This window comes from Miniopterus schreibersii, assembly GCF_964146895.1.
Source record: "Miniopterus schreibersii genome assembly, chromosome: 19".
In the NCBI taxonomy this organism is placed as follows: domain Eukaryota; kingdom Metazoa; phylum Chordata; class Mammalia; order Chiroptera; family Miniopteridae; genus Miniopterus; species Miniopterus schreibersii.
Window position 1 is genome coordinate 19,347,613 of NC_138119.1, and position 20,938 is coordinate 19,368,550.

The window sequence follows — 20,938 nt, forward strand, 5'->3', positions numbered from 1 at the left end:
GACTGGTGCTTAGACATTTCCTAGTCATGTTAAAATTAACTCAAGCAGACAGCAGCACATTAACCTGAATCACACCTGTGAGGAACTTATCTTCTAAATTTGCTTTTGTTTTTCATCTCCAGGGCCTTAATAAAAGTGTGTTAATACACATGACTATTTTACAATGATAGCTCTAAATAATTTATTTTTTATTTCAAGAAAGAGAAATACACCTTAGAAAAACAGAACCCAAGGTTTTATTTTATTTTTAAAGCCATATTTTTGTGCTGGTAGCACTTAGTGTGTTCCACATGTGAGATCCATATCTGCATTTCATTACCTGGGTTTGTTCTAAAGAAGATTTATTTTTGTTCTGTGAATAATTTTTGATGGTTCTTGTACATGTACAGATATAGATACGTTTGAGGTCTTTTATTGATAACCCTACAAAGAATACAAATAAACTTTAACTTTAAACATTTCAGACTAAAGTTGCTACGGTATGTGACATATTGCTCTCTTATTTTTGCATGTATCTGGGTGATTAGGACACTTGGAGAAAGACGGAGGAGGGGGGATGTATGCAGGAACATTATTCTGAAGGTATGTTTTTTAACATTAAAAACAATATCTTAGAATTTCCCAATTTACAGGTAAGATTTAGATTTAGGGCAAATAGCATGAACATATAGTATGGTGTTGTGATAAGACCCCAGACAGCTCCTCATTCTGGAGCCCTTTACTGGATTGTCACTGGTAAAAAAAGCATGCACTGTATTTGGAGCTATGGCTCTACTTGGCCTCCCAGACCACTACTTTCCTCTCTTAATTCCCCAGAGAGATTAATTCCCCAGAGGGTTTGTTTCAGGATTTTTGTTTTTTGTTCCTATGTGCTTGTCGTTCTCAAAATTATTGTCCCCAAACACCTGCACCTTCCCTTGTTTACCTATTTCGTTCTATAAAATGCCAGGGATGGGGTTGCATGTGCCATTTTCTTTTGTGCTGGGCAGGGGTCTGAGTTCCACAGTTAGCCTCTTCACATATCTGGAGTTATTTCTCACTCTGAGCTACTTGGAATTAAAAAACGAAAATTCACTCAAAACCCAGAGAAGACTGTGTGAGGAGGCCACAGATCAGTAGACTCGAGCTATTCTTTGTTTACTTCAAAGCCGACCCATTTCAGTCTGAGTTGCTTATGACCTAACGTTTGCTTTAAGACTTCTTGGATCTGAAACATCAAAAAGAGAAAAACTGCTAATACTCTCTTGTGACCTTGTTTGTCATCACCATCCTAAACTGTCCACCTATAGACCCCTTATGTTTCTCAGCCTCCCTTCTCCCCTCCAGCTGCCTGCCTTTTGTCATTGGCACGGTCACCAGTGGGGAGGTACATAGATCAGTTTTGTTAGGCCCCTGCCACCAACGCCCCCAGGCAGCAGAGGGCAGCTGGATGCCAAAAGAGGCTAAAACGAGCGACCGGAGAGCTTCGCAGTCGGGACTGCTCATCAGAATCGCTGCGCAACCTAAAGAAGAGCAGGGGTACCTTTGGGTCCCACTGAACAGTTCAGTAGAATCTTTCTGAGGACAGGGCCAGGCTTTAACTTCCCCAGGGGATCTAACCTCAGCCAGGGTTAACACCACTAGTTCCTCTCTAGCTCTGAGCACAGTGAGTGCCTGTGACAGTGTTTCTCTGTTCCTGTCCCCTGAACTGGGATAAGTTGGCCTTCTATTTGGAATTTTAAAATGCTGCCAAAACTAATAATATGTATTCTACCTTCCCCCACACATACTTTGCCCCCCCAGTTCCATCCTTTAAATCTGTGAGAGAGAAATTCTCTCCATTAATATGTGATAGATACATTCCAACAAAAGTGACCAGAAGATGGAATTCTCCATTTGGACCCCAATCTTCCTATTATTGGCTTTAATTTATAAAGCAGAAGGTAAATGGCTTCTGGTTTGGTCTCCCCACCCATCCCCCCAAAATCCTTGACTTTTATAGACCTGATGCTCAGCACTGCAGGGTTATTACTTGGACTTTTACTGGGGGAAAAAAAAATGTATCAGATGCTGAATTGCATCTTTTGCACCTGTTCTTCCTTCAGTAGCAAAATGCACTAAAAGCTCTCCAGTTCCCCTCCCTGTTCCTTGGCAGGCCTGCGCATGTGCACACACCTCCCCCACCCCCACAGTTCTTTTCTAGAAACTGAGTTCCTGAGATTTTAGAATAGATTGCCTAGGTGCTCTTTCTTTGGCCTGTGAGTAAATTGCAATAAACTACGAGATAAATACAATCTGTTTCCCCATCTGTAAAATTGATTTTGGCTAGATGACCCATAAGGAACTCTCTGGCTCTGATATCATATGATTATCTGATACAACTGAAATGTGTGCCCTTAAGCCATATTTGAAATCAGCTTGAGGCTTTTGTCACAATATTTAGGAATAATTCTTCCTCTTGACAATCTGCCACCTCACATACTTTAAAAGAAGGAGGGGGAGCCTCGAAGAAATGCATATTTAGAACAGTACTGTTGATAATGATATGATAGCTAATGTTTATGTTTATTGAGCACTTACTATGTACCAGTTTGCTAAGCACTTGGAATATTTCATTTAATCATAATGCCAACCATATGAGTTAGGTACTGCTCTTCCTAATTCGTGAGGAAACTGACACTCAGAAAGATTAAGTTACTTGCCCAAGGTCACACAACTAATAAATGGAAAACCAAGACCCAAATTCAGGTCCTTCTGACTATGCTGCCATATTTTGTTTTTTTTTTAAGAGCTCAGGAAAATTGCTGGCTAGAGTAAGATAAAGATCGGAAAAGATCTCGGCACATGAACCAACCTGTCACCATGAGCCAGAGTGATGGCAATGGGAACAGATGAGCCAATTTTCCAAAGCTTTCTCTCCCCCTGTATTGGTTTTGACAGTACTGCCTTGCATAAGTCACCTGACCAAAATTAGAAGCGGGCAGAAGTCTCACCTCACTCAGAAATTGGTCTTTCACATCTTCTGGGTCCATCTGAGCTGGGATGGTAAAATCTGCTTTCAGGATTCCGAAGAGTTGCCCTGAAAAAGGAAGTGCTGCCTGGTTCAGGGAAAATTCTCACTGCCATTCGAAAACTTCAAGTTGTTAGCAGTCAGGAGTGCACACTGGATACCAGAGATGGTACATGGTGATTTAGGATTTCAAAAAGGGAGAAAAAGGAACTACTGAACAGGACAATGCTCGGCCACTCTTAGGACCAACCAACTAGTGGCTGAAAGGAAAGCCTTAGGCCACGGGATAACGCTGGCCCTCCGCCCACATCAGGCAATTATTTTCCTTTCTGTATTTTCCCCCTTCCTCTTAATAACTCTATAAAGTAGGCACTGCAACACCATGCTGGAAATATGCACCCCTCCCTGGGCCCACATCTGTAAGGGCCCACCCTACCCCAGGAAACCTAAGTTTTTGGAGCCTATAAACAAGCTGGGCCTTCGGCCGTGAGCCACTGTAATCATCACAGAATACCAGCTCATAATAGGACTACTTTATATTTGCATAGCGCTTTGTAGTTTATAAAGTACATAATTATCTGACTCGGGGTTTGCAGCAGCCCTGTGATGTAGGCAGGGTAGTTTTTACTGCACCCCTTTTGCAGGTGAGAAATGGGAGATGCTGAAGTGAGGAAAACGCTCCCTAAGCTTGCGCGGCAGTCAGGGAGCTCGCTCTGGCATCCTCCCCCTTGTTCCTCCTGCTGCTGTTCCAACCTCCCCAATGTCTCTCCTCTCGCCTTCCTCTCACAAGGTCTCCAGGACCTGTGCGAAGGAGTGGGCCAGATCGAACCGCTTGCTGCTATGAGCGGGAAGTGGGCAACCAGAAGCAGTTACCGGATTCTGGCGCTGGAGATTCTTCTCGTGGCTCTGGATGGTTAGATGGGCTCACGTGTTGGGCCTGAGTGGCAGTGGCTGCATCTCTCATGTCAGTGCCACTTTCTTCATTGGGCGGAGCTGCAGAAGGGGAAATGAAGGAGCTACTGCAAAGATGGCCTGGAGCAAGGTGGACTGAGGTCGGCGACTGCCCCTGAGCTGGAAGACAGGCATGGGCACCCCTGCCATTCACCCAGTTGCTGCAGAAACCATTCAGGTGGGAAGCTCAGCCCCTGCCAGTCCCTGACTGACTTCCACAGGCTGGTGTTCCAGCCCCTGGGCTGCTACACCATCATCTCTCACTAAGTACCCCTAGTACAGGATTTGTGGGGCTTGTTTGTGCAATGTTACGAGATTTCTACTCAGTAGCAAACGTTTTCTTTTGGTAGTTCCTACCCCAAGAGGCCCAGTCCCCTAATGCTGTCTGACAGCCACACGGAGCCCTACCATGGCACCCAGGGACCCCCAACATCTCCATCAAGGCATATTATCAAAGTATTGCAGAACCAAGCTCAGCCTCCCCCAAGCAACCCCCTCTGCCCTGTACGGCCGCCCCATCTGATGTGGCACCAGCTAGAGACCGCAGGTATCCTCAGCAGCTCCCTTACTCCCTGTCACTTGCTCTCATGTTCAGTCACCAAAGTCCTGTCAGTGCCTTGCAGTTGTCTTTTTATTTCAAATATAGAAATAACCATATTGTTTTTATGGTATATTATTGCAAAATATTTAAGCAAAAGTATCCCTCCTCTGACCCAGGGACAGCCACTATTAACTTGAATTTTTTCATTTGAATGGGTGAAGATCTGCCTTACTCTCTGAGAGGCTGTGTGTATACAATTAATGCACCAGCACTTATTTGACCAACTTGCTTTCGGTGGACATTAGATTGCCTCCAGTTTCTCAGTGTAACAAACAATGCTGCAACAACAGCCCACGTGTGGAGGATGCGTGTATATGTGTACTCCTGGTGCTGCTATTTCCTTAATAAATGTCCACAGGTAGAATTTCTGTAGGAGAAGGGCGTGCCCATTTCAGAACTGACGTGCATGGCCAGGGTGGTAGCGCCGGTCACTCCCCTACCCAATGTCTGAGATGGCCCATTTTCCCATGTTCCCATCAGCTTTCTCACCCTTTACAGCAGCAATTTTCAACCATTTTCATCTCCTGGCACACATAAACTGATTACTAAAATTCTTGCGGCACACCGACTGAAAATCACTGCTATGCAGTGTGGGCAGTGTGGGTCAGCCCAAGATTTCATCGTGCTTCTCAGAGCAATGCACAGTTTAAAACATATGACTTGTTTATTTCTGGAATTTTCCATTTAATACATATTTTCAAACTGTGGTTGACCACAGGTAACAAACTAAGAGTGAAACCGTGGATAAGAGAGGACTGCTGTACCACCTTCCCAGGCAGAATGGAAGCCACTGTCCTGGCTGTCTCTGTTTGCCCGTTAGGCTAAGCTCTTTTAGAAACAGTAAGAGGTCCAATTCATCTTGGTATGTCCACAGTTCAATGCCTTGTTCAAAACAGGTACTGAGGAAGTAGTCACTGAATTAAATTATCTACAAATTATCTACAAAAACACTGTTCTAGGCCTGGAAAAGATAGAGAGGCATAAAGCAATCCCTGCCCTTGAGATTCGAAATCTCGCTAATTCATGACTGAGATCATTCACAACCATTTATAATTAATAAGATTAAAATGAGGCCAGCCCAGTCCATCCAATAAGGTAAGAACAGAGGCAGGAGATGAATAAATCACTGATCATTTCACTAGTGAACTGATTAAAATGGTAATAACTACCATTTATTGAGTATCTGCCAGATGCCAGGCACTGAAAGATACCTCATGGCAATGGTTTTTCCCTTCCGTTTAAAGATGAGAAAAATGAAGTTCCGAGAGGTTAGGGAACTCGCCTGAGGCCACACAGTAGGCAGTAGAGCCAGCGTCCCAACCTTCAGCCTCCTGCAGCCAACTAGAGTGTTTCTCCCCCAGAGGCCGACCCCAAATCACCCAGGGAGGGGAGAGGGGGCGCGGACAAGCCCCCGTGGGGTGGGCTGGAGTGCGGCCGGGGCCCAGCACACCCCACCCGCCCAGCCTCAGCCTCTCCGCCGGGGCACGGGGCTGCGGCTCCCCAAAGGAGGACCCCAAACCCCAGCCTCGCGGCCGCCCGGCGCGGTCGGGCCCTGGCGGGCTCCCCAGCTCCCGGGCTGCCCCCTCGGCCCCGGCGCGGCGCTGCTCCCGCCCAGGGGGCCCCTGCGCAGGAGCCCCGGAAAGCTCCCCAGAGGCTCGGGGCCTCGCGGCCAGCTGCAGGTAAGCGCCCAACTCGGACAGCGCCATCCTGGGGGAAACTGAGGCACCGTCGGGGGGGGGGGGCGAGCCAGTGGCCGCCGCTGCCCCTTCCGCCCCCGCGGAGTCACGGACCTACCGTCGGTCACGGGGTCGCGCCCTGGGTAGTGACCAGCGGCGTCCAGGGCCTTTGGGGACAGAGACATCCCTCGGGGCGCACCCCCTGGGGCCGGGGAGCCGCCTGGTCCTAGGAGGTGAGAGCGCCCCGGGCGGGCCTCGGGCTGGGGCGCTGCTCCCCGGCTTCGTGGGCGCCCGCGGGGGGGGGGGGGGGGCAGGCTCGAGACAGGAGCAGAGGGAGGGTCGCTGCGTCGGGCGGGGGCCCCCAGGGCGCCTGCAGAGGCCCCGGGCACCCCTGTGACAGGCGGGCAGGGAGGGCCTCCTGAGCCCCTGGGTGCGGCCTGGGCGGCGGTGGGCCTGGGCGGCCGGGCACCAGTTGAGACCTTGGATGGAGAGCGGGCGAGGGGCTCCTCCCGGCTCCTGGACCAAACCCGACCCCAGGCAGGCCCTGGCGCCGTGGCCGGCAGGGTAGGCCCACGTTCCTTAGCAGCAGGACCTGGGCCCCGCTCGGCACCCCAACCTACCTGCAGGTCCTACCCCCAGGCCGCCACCCAACCGCCTGCCGCTCCCCTTTGCTTCAAAATCACCTCCTCCCCAGGAAGGCCCCTGGCAGTTCCAGGAGCTGGGACAGCCCCTTCTGTGTCCCCACCCTGCCTGCCTGTGACTTCACAGGCAGCACCACCTTCACAAGTTCCTCCCGGGCTGGCTGGCAGCTCCCTAAGAACAAGCCCTGCCTTTTCTCTGTGTCCCCCGAATGAGTGAAGCTCTGGGAGCAAGTCCCCTAATTTTCTTCCTGTCCCCCCAAAAGGCAGTAATATATTGTCTGGTGTAGGAATCTGTAAAGAAGCCAGGAGAACTGGAAATGTGCCCTCGGTCTCCTCAGCTTCAAAACTCTTGGGAAGCCACATGAGGTAATAGCTGTGAAGGTGTTTCAGGAATTTCACAATCCTAAAGGAATACTGTCACTGCCGTTCCCAGCCTGTCCCCACAGCTCACCCCTCAGTTCTCTCCGTGAGAGGTGCCCAGAGCACAGAACTAGAAGGGATTTCACAGGCACCTCTCATGGGCTCCTCTCTCTCTGGATACCCAGCCTCAAAGGCCTCTGGTGATTTTTCTGCTCAGCCTCGGGGGCCCTGGTCCCCTCACCTGAGAGACTGCCCAGCCTCTGGTGGGTCTCCTGGCCCTGGAACTGCAAGTTCAGTGGCCCAGTTCCAGGAGGGAGGCTGATGCTGATCGAGGCCGCCTCACCCCGACCCCAGCTCGCCAGCCAGGTGGGCTGCACAGGGAAATTCCTCTCTGTAAGGGGCCCTTGGTTGCCATCCAGTTAGCTCACCTGTGTTCTGGCCTCTCTCTTCTGGGAGGACCCATGGAACCCACCCTGTGCTGCTGCTTTCAGGCCACCCTCTCCACTTCCCGGGCCCTGGAGACCCCAGGATCCAGCCAAGATCAAACACCCATACAGAGCCAAAAACAGGAGCATACCTGGTCCGGGCGCCATCCCCTGAGTCACTTTCGAGGAGGGATCGTGGACAAGCTGGGGCATCACTGCCGACTTCCGGTGTCCAATAGAGGGATCTGCCAGTAAAGACAGAGTGTGAGGGGACACAGCTCCCCCAGGTCTGTGCCACCAGGCAGTGCTGGCCCAGGCCCCATCACAGTAACCAAACTCAGGAGGGCGCGTGTAGCGTACACTTACCGTGCGGACCACGGCTTTAATGCTCACAACAGCTCCGCAAGGGCAGAGCCATCGTTCTGATTTTACAGAATAAGAAGTTTCTTTGAGGTTGATAATAATGCCCTAAAATTAGGTGGTACCGATGGGACGGTCCTGTGAACGCACCAACGCCCACTGCATCGGGCCCTTCAAAGAGCGAATTATAAGGGATGTGAATTATATCACAATAAAGCTGTTACGAAAAAGGAAGGAAGAAGGAAAGAAAAAAGAGAGGAGGCCTGCTGCTGAAGAGGCACACCGTCCGCGAGATCCGAGATCCGAATACCCACGGTGGCCTCTGGCTCTTGTGCATTCACAGTGGCAATAACAGTGACAGTCGCTCCTGGCTGCTGGGTGCTCACTCTGTGCCGGGAACTCCCCAAGGCCCTTTATGTACATCATTCAGTCTGCAGAGCCGTCCTATGAGCAGGTCCTCAGTACCATTTTGTTAAGGATACTTTCCAGATAAAAAGGAGGCTCAGGGACGCTGCCCACCTTATTTCTAGCAAGTGGAAAAGTGTCTGATTCCAAAACCCTTGCTTTCAACCGTTTCATTGCTCAGTAACCAATTCCTGTTGCTAATTGCTTATGCCCTGAGGCTGGATGGGGCCTGGTCCGTTCTTTAAAGAGCTCCCAGAATTAATAAGCACTGCTTCAGAACTCAGCTACCCTCAGGCCAGACGTGCTTCCTCAGTGTCTCCCACTGCGAAGCAGACCCACTTCCCATCCCGTTCTAGCCTTGGAGAGCCAAGGGCCAGTGGGAAGGGCTGCCACGCACCGTAGAAGCAGATAAAGGGTTGCAGGGAAGAGCAGACCAGCGAATACACTCTGGGGGTATAGCGTACGTAGGTGCGGAGCCCCGCACACAATCCTGGCCCGAACTTGGGCACCTGCAGCCAGGTGGGGATGCTGGCACCCGAGTCGCTGGACCAGCTCAGAGACTCAGAGGCTGCGTTGAAGTAGAGGCCAATCCAGGCCTCCGTCTCATTGGTGATGGACTTCAGGGCCTCCTTGCCGGCCTCATCGGTCACCAGCTGCAGGTCGGCCAGGTCTGTGTGGTGGGCACGGCAGTACAGCAGCGCTGACAGCCACGTCGTTCGTTGTTCAAATCTCTTGAAGGTCAGTCCGCCAATCTGGACCACAGCTGGGGGCAAAGAACAGAGACCACACATCTGTGATTCTAAACAACGGAAGTCTGGAAAGGATGTGCTTTGGCACCACTGGAGGGATTGATTCTGGAGATCAGGAAAGGAAGCACCTCTGTTTGCAGAACTGGGAGTCACATCCTCAGATTCAAATGGGGTCCCCTAGCTCTCTTGACACATACCTGTTCACTGAAGCCTATCAAGATTTGCCTGACATTTCCCTCACCTTCCCTAATCTAAACTGATTTTTAAAGCTATCATTCATTAAGCACGTAGTTCTCACCAGCCCTGAGCTATGCATGTGGATACATCATCTTTTAAAATCGCGTCATAACCCTGAGAAGTAGATGTTACTAATTCCATTTTATAGAGGAGAAAAGAAAGGCTCTGGAAGATAACCTGCCCAAACTCATGCCATATTGCATGGCAAGACAAGGGACACATGCAGGTGTGCCTGCCTCAGAAAACTCATTTTCACTCCATAACTCCATACTCCGTAACAGGCAGAAAACCGACTCCACACGACAGGTTGGTTGAGGAGTGTATTTCCTTTGTCAAAATTTCTCCACACCAAACATGAAGAAAAAAATTTAAATACCAGGGCAGTGATATTGAGAGGGGAACACCCCCCCACACACCACATGGATAGGCCTGGGTTGTGAGGAGGTGCCACCGACGCCCCCACCCCCAAGCCACTAAGATAGGGGCATCCAAAGAGCTGGGATGCAGCCTTGGCTCAGCCACTCTCTGAATGGAGACCTTGATCAAGTCACCTCCTCCTCTGGGTCCATTTAATAATAAAGGCATTGACTCTCCCCAGGGGTTTCAGCCTGGGGGCAGCAATGCCAGGGGATCCCTCAGCCAGATGGAGGGGTGGGAGGACCCAGGTGTGGTGACCCTGCCATCTGGTTCTGGTGGATAAGTCAAGGGGAAGGTGGGGCTCCTAGGTGTGTACCTTGCTCTGGAGGGGTGGTCAGACTGAGAGTGGGCTCCATGAGGCTGTGATGCCCTTCAGCAGGGTCTGGAAAACAGAAACAGACCTCTAGTTACGGGGCAGGAGTGGGGCTGCCCAGGATCCTCTGCAGGCACCAGGAACTGCCAAGTTGAAATTGGGAGAAGCCTAGCTCAAGGTTAGGCAGGCTCGTTTCTTCCTAGTTACATTTATTCAACAAATACATCTATAGAGCTCCTATGGTGTGGCAGATGCTATTTTAGGTCCTGGAAAAGTAGCAGATATATAAGACAAGCAGGATCTTTCTCCCAAAGAGAATATGAGAAGGAGACGCCTTGTGGAGAGGTAGGAAGGAAGACCCCAGCCAGGCAAAGGCCAGGTCCTAAGGTGGGAAGGGGCTGTGTGGGTTTGAGGAGCAGGAGGCAGCCAGTGTGGCCACGGAGAGAAATAGGACATGAGGCCAAAGAGATGGATGGCGCAGGGCCCCGTGGCTATAAAAGGGTTGTGATTGTAAGTGCTAAGGGGACCTGTTGAATGTGTTTAAGCAAAGTGTTTGATTTACATTTGTAAGAGTTCATTGTGTCAAGAACAGATGCCGGGGAGGAGGGGTGTGCTGGTGGTGCGGCTCTGGGAGATGGAGAAGTGGGTGGAGTCCTAGAATGACACTTCCTTGGCGGGGCTCCTGTCCTAGCACCCCACTCCCACTGCGTTGGGAATCCTAGGTCACACCCGGGCCATGTGGGCTACATGTCAAGGCCCTGTGACAGGCATGGTGGAGAACTGGAGACTCAACAGGTCGGTTCTCCGTGCCCCTATTTGAGGGGTCGGAGTGGTATAAAGTTGGGCTGGGCCTTGACTGACTGAGAGAAAAGCAGAAACTGGCAGTTTTTTCGAGGAAAGTGCGCTCTGGTCTATAACCAGCCCCCTATGTGATCTCAGCCAAAGGTCAGTGGAATGGGCCACCTGGGCAGAGGGGCCAGCCTGGGGCAAGGATGGCCAGCCAGCACCAAGGGCACTGAGAGTGGACTTCCTGCAGAGAAGCCATAAGGAGCTGGCTGCGCCACCCACCTCCCAGAAGCAGAGGGTCCCCCAGAGAGCGGCTGGCCCACATTCCCCCACCCCCATGAGGCAGAACCGCCCTATGCTCTGTGAGGAGGAGAGACCTTGAATTCTTCTCTCCTCTCTGCAGGAGCAAATGGACCCCCGGCCTGTCTTTGCCTTTTTCCTCCCTTTCCTTTTCTCTTCCCCTAAATCTATAATAGGCAGAAGGAGGGGACGAAGTGGAACATTCCAGATTTTACTTTTTCTCTACCCTGATTTATACCCATTTCTCTGATGAACTCCTGGAAATGAGGGACAGAAGAGAGAAACTAAGGCCGAAGAGAGGAGTATAGCCGAGAGGGATGAGGTAACAGTTATCCTCGGAAAGCCCTGGCCTCTCTCGCTCTCATTTGCTCTTGAAAAGCAGCCGTGAAGCAAGACAGGGCCCACAGACTATGGCCGTGAACACACCGTAGTAGCAGATGAAGGGCTTCTGAGCTGCGCAGGAGGCAGCCCCCAGGTTGGGGACAATGGTTACGGAGTACAGCGTGGCACAGATGCCCTCCTTGAAGACCGGCAGCGCGCTCCACACGGGGTTGCTGAAGGTGGAACCGCTGGACCAGCTCAGGCCGCCAACGCGCACGTTGTAGAAGAGGCCGATCCAGGCCTCGGTGCCGCTGGTGAGGGAGTAGAGGGTCATCACGCTGCTCATGCTGTTCATGCTCTGCAGGTCGGCCAGGTCCGTGTGCTGACCCCGGCAGTACTGCAGGGCGTCCATCCAGCTCAGCTTCTCCTCCACCCTGGAGAAGGTCTTGCCGCTGCTCACCTGCTGCAGGGCTGGGGCAGGAGAGGCTGTCACCGTATGGCCACCTCCACCCCACCCCTAGTCCCCAAAGCACTTTTCAGCCGTGCCACAAGCAGCCTCCCCAGCCTCTTCTCTCCCTCTCCGTTCCTCACCGCTAGCCCTCCCATTGCCCACAGCTCTGCCTCTGGGCCTTTGCACAAGCAGCTCTCTTGGCCTGGAAGAACTGGCCACCCCCATGTGCTCCCTCAATCCCTTCATCTCCCCCTTCCCGTTGCCCAGCTAGCTCCTCACCCCTCTGCCCCATTCTGGGTAGGTGCCCTCCCTCCATGCTGTGGTGCTCCTTTGTCAGTGCTTAATAACAATAGTGCTCCCTGAGCACTCATGCTGTGCCCTTAGCTCAATGAATCCTTCCAACAACCCCCTAGGATAGGTGTCACAGTGCCAATTTGACAACTGAGGAAACCAAGTCCAGAGAGTTAAGCCACTTGGCCAAGCCCAGCCAGTGGGAAGGGATAGAGCCAGGACCCAAGGACCATGGGTGAGGCTTCCAGGTCCAGGCCCTTAGTCACCCCATGGTACTGCCCTGACGTAGGTGTTAGGGGCTCAGAATAGGGGCTGCACACAGAATCACCGGGGAAGCCTTTCAAGTTCACCAATGCTCAGGCCCACCCTACAGCAAGATCCTGAATGTGCTGGGAGCAGCATCAGAATTTTCTAAAAGCCCTGGGGGAGGGGACTTTTTGCTTGTCTGTCTCCTCTACCAGGTCCAGGCACCTTGGGAGCAGACAACAAGCCATAGTCATCATTATATTCCCAGTGCCCAGGACATCAGAAGGACTCACTGTGTTGAAAATGAATGAATGAATGAGCAAACGAACTAATGAGCAGATCAAACTTCTCTTGGGAGCCAACCCCAAGCCCCAAGACCTCAGCGTTGGCTTCCTTCCTTCCTGCCTCCATACCCTTGCCAGGGTCCCAGTAAACAAGGCTGGTCAGGGCTGCTCTCCTTGGCCCACAACTGCTGTGCAGAAGGGTTGAGAGGGATGAAGGGCCTGCGGCCAGGATCTTGGGGGTCCTAGGCCTTAAGGAACCAGCCTCAAGCCAGATGCCGTAGAAGAGGAAAGATAAGACAGAAGAGCTGGCACACAGAGTGCCCAGCCTGTGCCCAGTGCAGGAGGCACAGGCAAAAGGACCAGGAAGGCACTTGCCAAAAGGAACAAAGCTCCTCACACTTACCGGAGTTCAGGATGTTGCCTGCTGCTGAGAAGAATTGGAGAACCGCTGTGTCGGAGAAAGGGAATAGAAAAAAAATATTACTCTTTCCTGTGATTCACTCTGACATTTTTTTATCCTAATCTGTTTAATTTTTTAAAAATCACTGCCTGTGGCCCACCACATTGATTTTAGGGTCTAATGAAAACCCTAAAGGAAAACACAGTATCCTGAGGCCTCCCAGGTTCTGCCCTCCACCACTGAGCTCCTGCATGCTTCCCTCCGGCTGTCATTCTGTCCATACGCATTCACCCTCCAGTCTGCTCCGTTCTGGTCCCCCCCAGCTCGTTAAATGGCTCCCCTCCCTCCAACATCTCCAGCCCCAGCCCAGGAGTCACGCTTGGTCCCTCCCTTTCTCTCCTTCTTGGCACCCAGTCCCACAGCGAATCCCATGAGATCTACAGCCAACGTGTATCCTGAACCTTCTTGAACTTTCCATGCCCACTGCCTCTCTGGCCCAAGTCACAGGCCGCTCGCTGGGACTCACAGCCCTGGCCCCAGTGGGTCCTGCTGCTGTCGCCTCCGAGGCCAGAAAGACCTTTCTAAGACTTCCTTCTTGTCACCCTGCTTATTTCTTTCTCTGCACTTGTCACGTTCTACAATCATTTTATTTACTGTCTTCCTGCCGAATGTCTTTAACCCCCAGTAGAATGTGAGCCCGTCGAAGCCAGGCACCTACGAGGCACGCAACTAATACTTGTTGGTCAGACGCCTCCGTGAGGACATGAGTGCGTGAAATGAGATGCAGAACAGCAGGCTGTGGGTGCTGGCCACTGGGCCTTGGGAAGGGAGCCGAGGAGCCCAGCCAGCCCGCAGCGGAGGGGCAGCTGAGGCTTCACCGGGCCTAGACTGACAGTTGAAAAACATCATTTTCCACTGTTTACCCCCTTCAGCCTTGAAACCTGGGAGCCTCAGGGGACAGGCCCCCTTCCCTCAGACCCTGCAGGGAGCCCAGTGTGTGTGTGGGAGGGGGAGGAGGGGGCCTTACCTGCTGCGCAGAGGGGGACCCGCAGCCCGGCACCCAGCATGGCCTCAGCACAGGACCGGCGGCCGAGGAAAGGGTCCTCACCTCTGGCCGAGGCTGCACCTGGACATCTGGTCCCTTCTTCCTTGCACTCCACTCTCCTCTTTCCTACCCAAACTGTCAGATTTTACTAAACAAACACTCGGTGCCTACTGCCTGCCAGCCGTGGGTTGTGTGAGGTGCTGGGGATGCAGCCGGAAGAAAGCTGTGTGTCCTGCGAGTGACAGGGAAGGCAACCGGGCTCAGGAAACCGATGAGCAGAGCCGGGGCAGGGGAGCCCAGCTCTGGGGCTGGCTGCTGGGGTGGCAGGGAGTGGGGAGCAGAAGACAGGCTAGGTTAGGCCCCCAGGGTCTTCAGGGGCCAGGAGGGCAGGAGTGGAAGGAGAGAAACGGGGGTTGGGGAGGGAGAAGGAATTGGCCCGCGTGGGCCAGGCTTTGCTGGGCTCTCCCCACAGCCATACCACTGGGACAGGCCATGAGCCCCATTTCAGAGGTGGGAAAATTGTGGCTCAGACAAGTGAAATAACTTGCTCAAGACAAGGTGGGAAGTAGCAGGGCGGCAGTTCAACTTCAGGGCACTGGAAACCATAAGGTGGAGAGGTAATGGGCCCAAACAGGTCCTACTTCAGCCCCGCCCAGGTCTAGGCTCCGGCTCCCTCATTAAGCACAGATCAGGGACCAAGGCACTTTCTCTGGGGAAGCAAGAACAGCTCTCCCTGAGCTTTCACTCTCTCCCCCCCCCCTTCCCTCCCTCCCAACATCCTGTTTATGCCCAGAGCTCCCTCTGTTCCCCTAAGGGCTGGGCTTTTGGAAACCACAGCCTGGAAGACACTTTTTTTTCTGCCCTCCACCCTTTACATTCTTCCCAGAGGAAAGAAAGGGCAAACAGCCCCTCTGAAAGGCAAAGGAAAGAGGAAAGAGTTGTTAATGCTTCCACAACAATGTCCTGCCACAGTATTCTCTTGTGCAGTGATGGCCTCAGATGACTTCATCCCAGGGACACCACCCATTTGTGCCTCAGCCTCTGAGGGCCGCTCCCTGGGGACAGGAGAGAAGCTGACAATCCTGGCCTGGAAGACACTACCCCTGCCACCTCCTGTGGATTGTTTCTCTGAAGAACCCTCATACAGGTAACCAAGTGGAAGGCATAATAGAAGGCCCTGGGGGTCTGGCAGGAAGGAGGCCAGCTGAGGTTCCCGAGTGGGGTCAGCAAGACAAATCTGAAGGACCCCAGGCCAGCACTGCACCTCCTGCCTGTGAACTCCGGGGCTTCCGTGATTCCAGTCCTCTGAGAGGTGAGGGAGGGCCACATACAAACCCCAAGGGTGGTTACATTTATGAGTATCCCCTTATAGGCACACCTCCAAGATACTGCGGGTTCCTTCCAGACCACTGCAATAAAGCAGGCTGTAACCTTTTTAACTGGAAGAGGGTCTTCAATTTGTAAAAAAAACTCAACATCTGTAAAGCATTGTAAAACGAGGTCTGCCTGTATTTCCTGAGGCCAGAACCCACAGGACCGCTCAGACAGGAATGTGTTACCTGCAGACACTCAGATACAGTGAATTATCAGCTTGACACACACACAGCCCAGAGGACACCTTGTTCTGTGCTGCTAGAGGCTATGTAGATTTAAGCCCAGTCCAAACTGCTGTATAGTGTGACAAGGCCAGATGAAGGTGAACTTGGGCCAGATGGAGCAGAGAAAGCTGCTTTGGTGTGCAGCACTCCTGCTGGGATGGGCTGGGAGCTATGCTGGAAGGACAACCCCTTTCATCTGTGGCCACAGGTATTCACTCACTGTCCAGGGCCCAGCATGGAGGGCTGGTCCCACTGACGAGCAGAGGGACCATGTCATCTTCAGAGGGCCAGGCAGGTGGTAGCACTGGGCAAGTCTGGCATGTGGTGGGTAGCAGGGCCCTGCCTGGCTCCTGTGCTGAGGTTTAGGGAAGAACCTGGGAACTAGGGTACTGGGAAGCTCTCAAGGCCAGGATTGGGATCCAGAAGAACACGGCAGAGAGCCAGCTCCAAGAACTGGGCTCCTTCAGCAGCCTGGGCCTGCTCACCATATTGTAAGTATGAGCCTGTTGTTGCCTCTGTTGCCCCCATCAGTGATGAGTCCTAGGGGCCAGGGCCATGCAGAGTGCTTGGCACATAGTAAGTGCTCAGTAAACATGTCCTGAACCAGCAGGGGACTCAAGGTAGAGTCCCCTGCACAGTGAATCTGAGCTCCTTGCTGAGAGCTGGCCTGCCCCTGAGCCTGGACCAGGATGTCCTGGACCTGCCCCTGAGAGGGGAAGGCTGAGGCCAGGCAGGCCCCAGCAGTCACAGTTCTCTGGATGGGTTGTTATTGTCACCATTTTTAGAGGGGTGAAAACCCAAAGGAATCCCTTTAGTTTAATCAGTAATTAGGTAAAAATAAAGTAGCACTTGTTTTAAGGGGCTGGGCAAATGTGTGGCTTGCTTCAGGGTTTGATCCGGTGCAAGTTGTCTTCCCCAGGGAACAATTTTCGCACAAGTTTCGCCACCCAGAGGAGTAGTGTCACTTATGCCTCCCTTCTCGCTTCAAGTTGGAGCCCAGGGCCCCAGGGGTTCCTCTGTCACACAGTCTGGTGCCTGCAAGAGGGGAGAGAGGTCTGCAGGGCCTTCTGCAGGGTGGGACTGGGATAGACTGGGACTGTTGTATTACAAAGCCCTGGACAAACAGGATCATTGTTACAATCTCTGTCCCTACATCTCAGCCCATTGGCCACTCAGGTGACAAAGAGGTGGATCCTGAACCCGAGCTCTAACTCTGCCAGTTCACTTCTGCTGGGAGTTTTAATCCCAGCTCGAGTGTCCACCGCAAGCTTCCCTTTCAGACCTTCTCAGCTACCTCCCTTTTGCACTAAAAACAGAAGAATACAGTTAAGTTTTCTTACGAGGGCATTTGTGATAAGGCAGATGAGATGCACTAGGAAGGCGTGGCAGAGGTTGGCTACCTGCTCCTTAAACCCATTTCCTCTTATCCTCGGGAGAGCCTTGGCCGCTTGTCCCAGCATGCTTTGCAGTTGGGTGTGTCCTTGTGGTCGCCGGCTAGCCAGAGAAGGGGAGTGATGCAGGCGGCTCCCAGGACTAACGCTGGAATCCTCCCGTGGATCCCCCGTGACCACCATGCAGAAAACACAGTTGAGAGCCAGCTCAACTGTAGGGGTTGGGGGTGCTGACCCCCTGCTCAGTTTTCAATCCACATATAACTTTTGACTCCCCAAAACATTACTGCTGATAGCCTACTGTTGACAGGAAGCCTCATAGGTAACAAAGTCGATAAACAGAAATTTTGTATGTTATGTGTATTATATACTGTATTCTTGTAATAAAACTAGACAAAAGAAAATATTAAGAATATCATAAGGAAAATACGTTTATAGTGCTGTACGTATTTATTGAAAAAAGTCCACATGTAAGTGACCAGTGCAGTTCAAACCCGTGTTGTTCAAGGGTCAACTATAATCTCCCAACAAGGGCCATCCTAGAGGATGTGCTCAGTTTTATCGCTTCCATGATAAACAGGCGTTCGGAGGTGTCAGAGGTAGAGGGAAGGCTGTTAGGGGCTAGGACAGCATGTCTAGAGAGCCTTCGAGCAGAGGCCAAAAGAGCCAGGAGTATAGCCTCCGTCCTCTATTTGGACTCCACGCAAAGAGGTAAAGGGACACAGGCCAAGTGAAGCGGCCCAGGAGCCCCATTTGGCAGGAGCAGGGGAGCCTCTGATTGTTGGTGGCTCTTTATCGCACTCGGCAGGCGGCTCTCGCTGCTGGCTGTGGGAGTGGGAACAGGTTCCCCCAGGTCCTGCGAGGCCCTGGCAAACATGCCCCTGTCTGTGAACGCACAGGAGGAAAAAGCCTGCAGTCCTCACACAATGCGTTCGCTCTGACTTTTCACTAACTGTTAGGTGTATTGAATTAGCTGGAGATTTACGTTCATCGGTTCAGAACATTACGTTTTGTTCCTGAAATAGAGGTACTAGATGTTCCCATGGTAGAAACCGGATAATCTTTCCACAGAAACAATGTAATAGGATTATGATCCTAGCCAAGATTGGACACACTATTTATAGCGATGATCAGAAATTGCATAGTAACCAACGTGTCAATGAGCAAAGGTAACGTCAACCAGCAAAGGTAACCGTCCTGAGGGCGGCAAAGCTTCCGGAGGTGTCTATGGATCAGTCAAGGGGAACAATGAAGTCACCAATCGCATTAAGTCTCTGAAATGTGTATGTGAGAAGTTCTGGGGTAGGAACCAGCGAGCCCCTCTGGCTGAGGACAGCACCCGACTGTGGAGTGTTGCCAGGGTGTTGTGAGAGCCAGTCACCTGGGTCTGGAGTGGAGACCACAGCCATCAGGATTCAGGCACCTTGATGAAATATTCTGCCTGAGTCCAAGGCCTTTAGATCACAGGGCCACTCGGTGCTGAAAGAGTCCCCGTAGCATGGATGACACGTTTTCTGGGGGCCCACATGCGGCTGAGCCTGGGCTTCATCGTAGGCCAGATCCCGGGATTTTGTACCCCTGGAATCACAAGAGACCAAACTCAGAGGCCCAAGGCCATATTAAAATCCCCTCTTTCCCGCCAGACTTTCCACACATCACTGTCTTCAGGAAGCTGAAAAACCAGGACCCTTGTAAAGAAAAGGAAATCCAAATGACGTCAACTTGGAGAAGAGGCTCGTGTGGCGGCTTCTCTCTCTCTTTCTGCTGTGAATGCTCTTTTTTCACCAAACTCCAGCGGAACCCGGGTGGGCTGTGTGCTCCTGGCCCCCCCACCAGCGGGTGTTGCCATGGACAGGGGTTAGAAAGAATGGAGCTGGCAGCCTTCGGGGAGGCCGGCCTGCGGCTTGCAGGGAACAGAGCTGGGCCGCAGCAGCACCCGACGTCACGGGCCCACCTAGGGCTTCATGCAGCGGCGAGACCTCGAGTGGAGAAAACAATGTGCGACTCCTTGACTTGGGTTTGTCAAACGGATTTCCTCAGCCCTTCCCGCGTATCAATGACAACAGGGACATACTGGGAGCGTGGACAGTGAACGCTGTGAGCAGGCACACGCCTGGAGCTGCGGGTCTTGTTAAATTTCTGTCCAAACAGTGATGATTTTATATGTATCCCTTACAGAGCAGTTTCACAATGAGACCCTGATTTCTTTTAAGACCCAGTTTGCTGATGGATAGGCCCGTGGGCTCCTGTCATCTGCTCGGCTAGGAGGGGGCTCACTGAACAGCTGCTCAGCTCGGCCAAGCAAAGGAAACGTCGCTGCCGGTGCAGGGAGACCTCCAGCCGCCGCGAGGAGGAGACGGTGCGCACGTTCACAGGGCCGTAACTGTGGAGAGGGAGTCAGTCATTTTCACTGGAGTTTCATGCTCAGGCCTGTAGGGTGTTTTGAAACCTGCATGGGTGTGGGGTGGTGCTGGGAAGCTCCCCCTCCGCTCCCCACACGCACGCACTAAACAGAGTGACAGTCACATCCTCCTTTGGTTGTGACAGAGCAAGGTCAAGAGCTGTCACCAGGTTGGGGGCTGCGAAATAACCCCCAGGAAAGGCCACGGGCAGCTCCCCAGGAAGTTCTCGGGCTCACGGCCTCTGGGAAGGACAGGCGCACGCAGGGCTGGAACGGAGGCGGGTGTGAGGAGTCATTACCGGGGGCGGGCGCGGGCTTCACCTACAGTTTGCGTCGGTTCCTGTGTGCCTGTGCCGACTGTCCTCAATTCCCAAGGTGGCCTTTTCGGGAGCAACTAGTATTTGAAATGACAGGGAAGAAGGAAGTGGACTGCCCAGGGATGAGAGAAAAGAGAAATTAGGCTTCTAACCCAGGTCCTGAGTGATTCTAGCTCCTGTGGGAGGTCATGTCCCTTTGACTCTTGAAGCACAAATTACAGCTACTCTCAGAATGGCCTTTTCTTTAGTATTCTTTCCCCCGCCCCACCCCCAGAGGCTTCTCACCTTTAGCATGGTCCACAGGTGGCTCTTGCCACAACCTTCTCCCAGGATGATAGAGGAAGGAGGAGAAGAGACTGAGGTGGCGGGGGAAGGGGACAGGGCTAGCCATGCCATCAGCCAGGGAATCAGAAATCATCCTGCCAGGACTGGAGGCCCCGTCAGGACCCCCACAGTAGAGAAAGACCCAGCTTAGCATGGTACCTGCACCTTGAACCAGAGAGCCTTCTCAACCCAAGACGGTCTCTGGCCCAAGGAAGGGTCCGTCCATGTCAGGAGGGTGTGGCGGAGGGAACTGCGTGGGCTCAGGGAAGCCCGTTGTCCTGGCAGACATCTCCTCCTGGCCCATTCAGCAGGGAGACGAGCCTGCTGGGGAGCAGCCGGCAGTTCTTGCTTCTCCTGAGGTGTGCCTTGGGCTTCGGCCAGAGCAGGCACGGTCCCTCAGGGTGGACTTTGCAGGACCCTGTCCCCAGACCGTGGCTTTGGAACCTGACCTGAGTGCCTCATCTCAGTGGCCAAGGCGCTCCAAGCTCAAAGCTGTGGTGACACGCCAGGCTGGCATGTGGGTCCTGGGCATTGTGACCTCAGATGCTCCACACACAAAGAGGTGGTCACTCACTCTGCCCTCCCCTTGGCCTGTAATCTGCATAGGCCAGTGGCCTGGTCACAGAGCCCATCGTGGGGAGGTTGGGAAAAGAACACTG

The 20,938-nt window shown here is 52.7% G+C and overlaps 1 protein-coding gene across 1 annotated transcript; it reads right to left on the reverse strand.

The window, feature by feature from the left end:
* Window positions 1–226: 226 nt before the first annotated feature.
* On the reverse strand, window positions 227–20,373 carry CLEC20A (C-type lectin domain containing 20A; the record flags this gene model as incomplete). The annotated part of the gene is made up of 12 exons (XM_081121895.1): window positions 227–1,207; window positions 2,973–3,058; window positions 3,863–3,982; window positions 7,796–7,888; window positions 8,806–9,171; window positions 10,128–10,193; window positions 11,637–12,002; window positions 18,039–18,122; window positions 18,661–18,815; window positions 19,453–19,620; window positions 19,741–19,816; window positions 20,241–20,373. 12 exons carry the CDS (start codon window positions 20,371–20,373, stop codon window positions 1,127–1,129), a joined length of 1,794 nt encoding a protein of 597 aa, XP_080978021.1. The 3' UTR covers window positions 227–1,126.
* Between the last annotated feature and the right edge of the window lie 565 nt (window positions 20,374–20,938).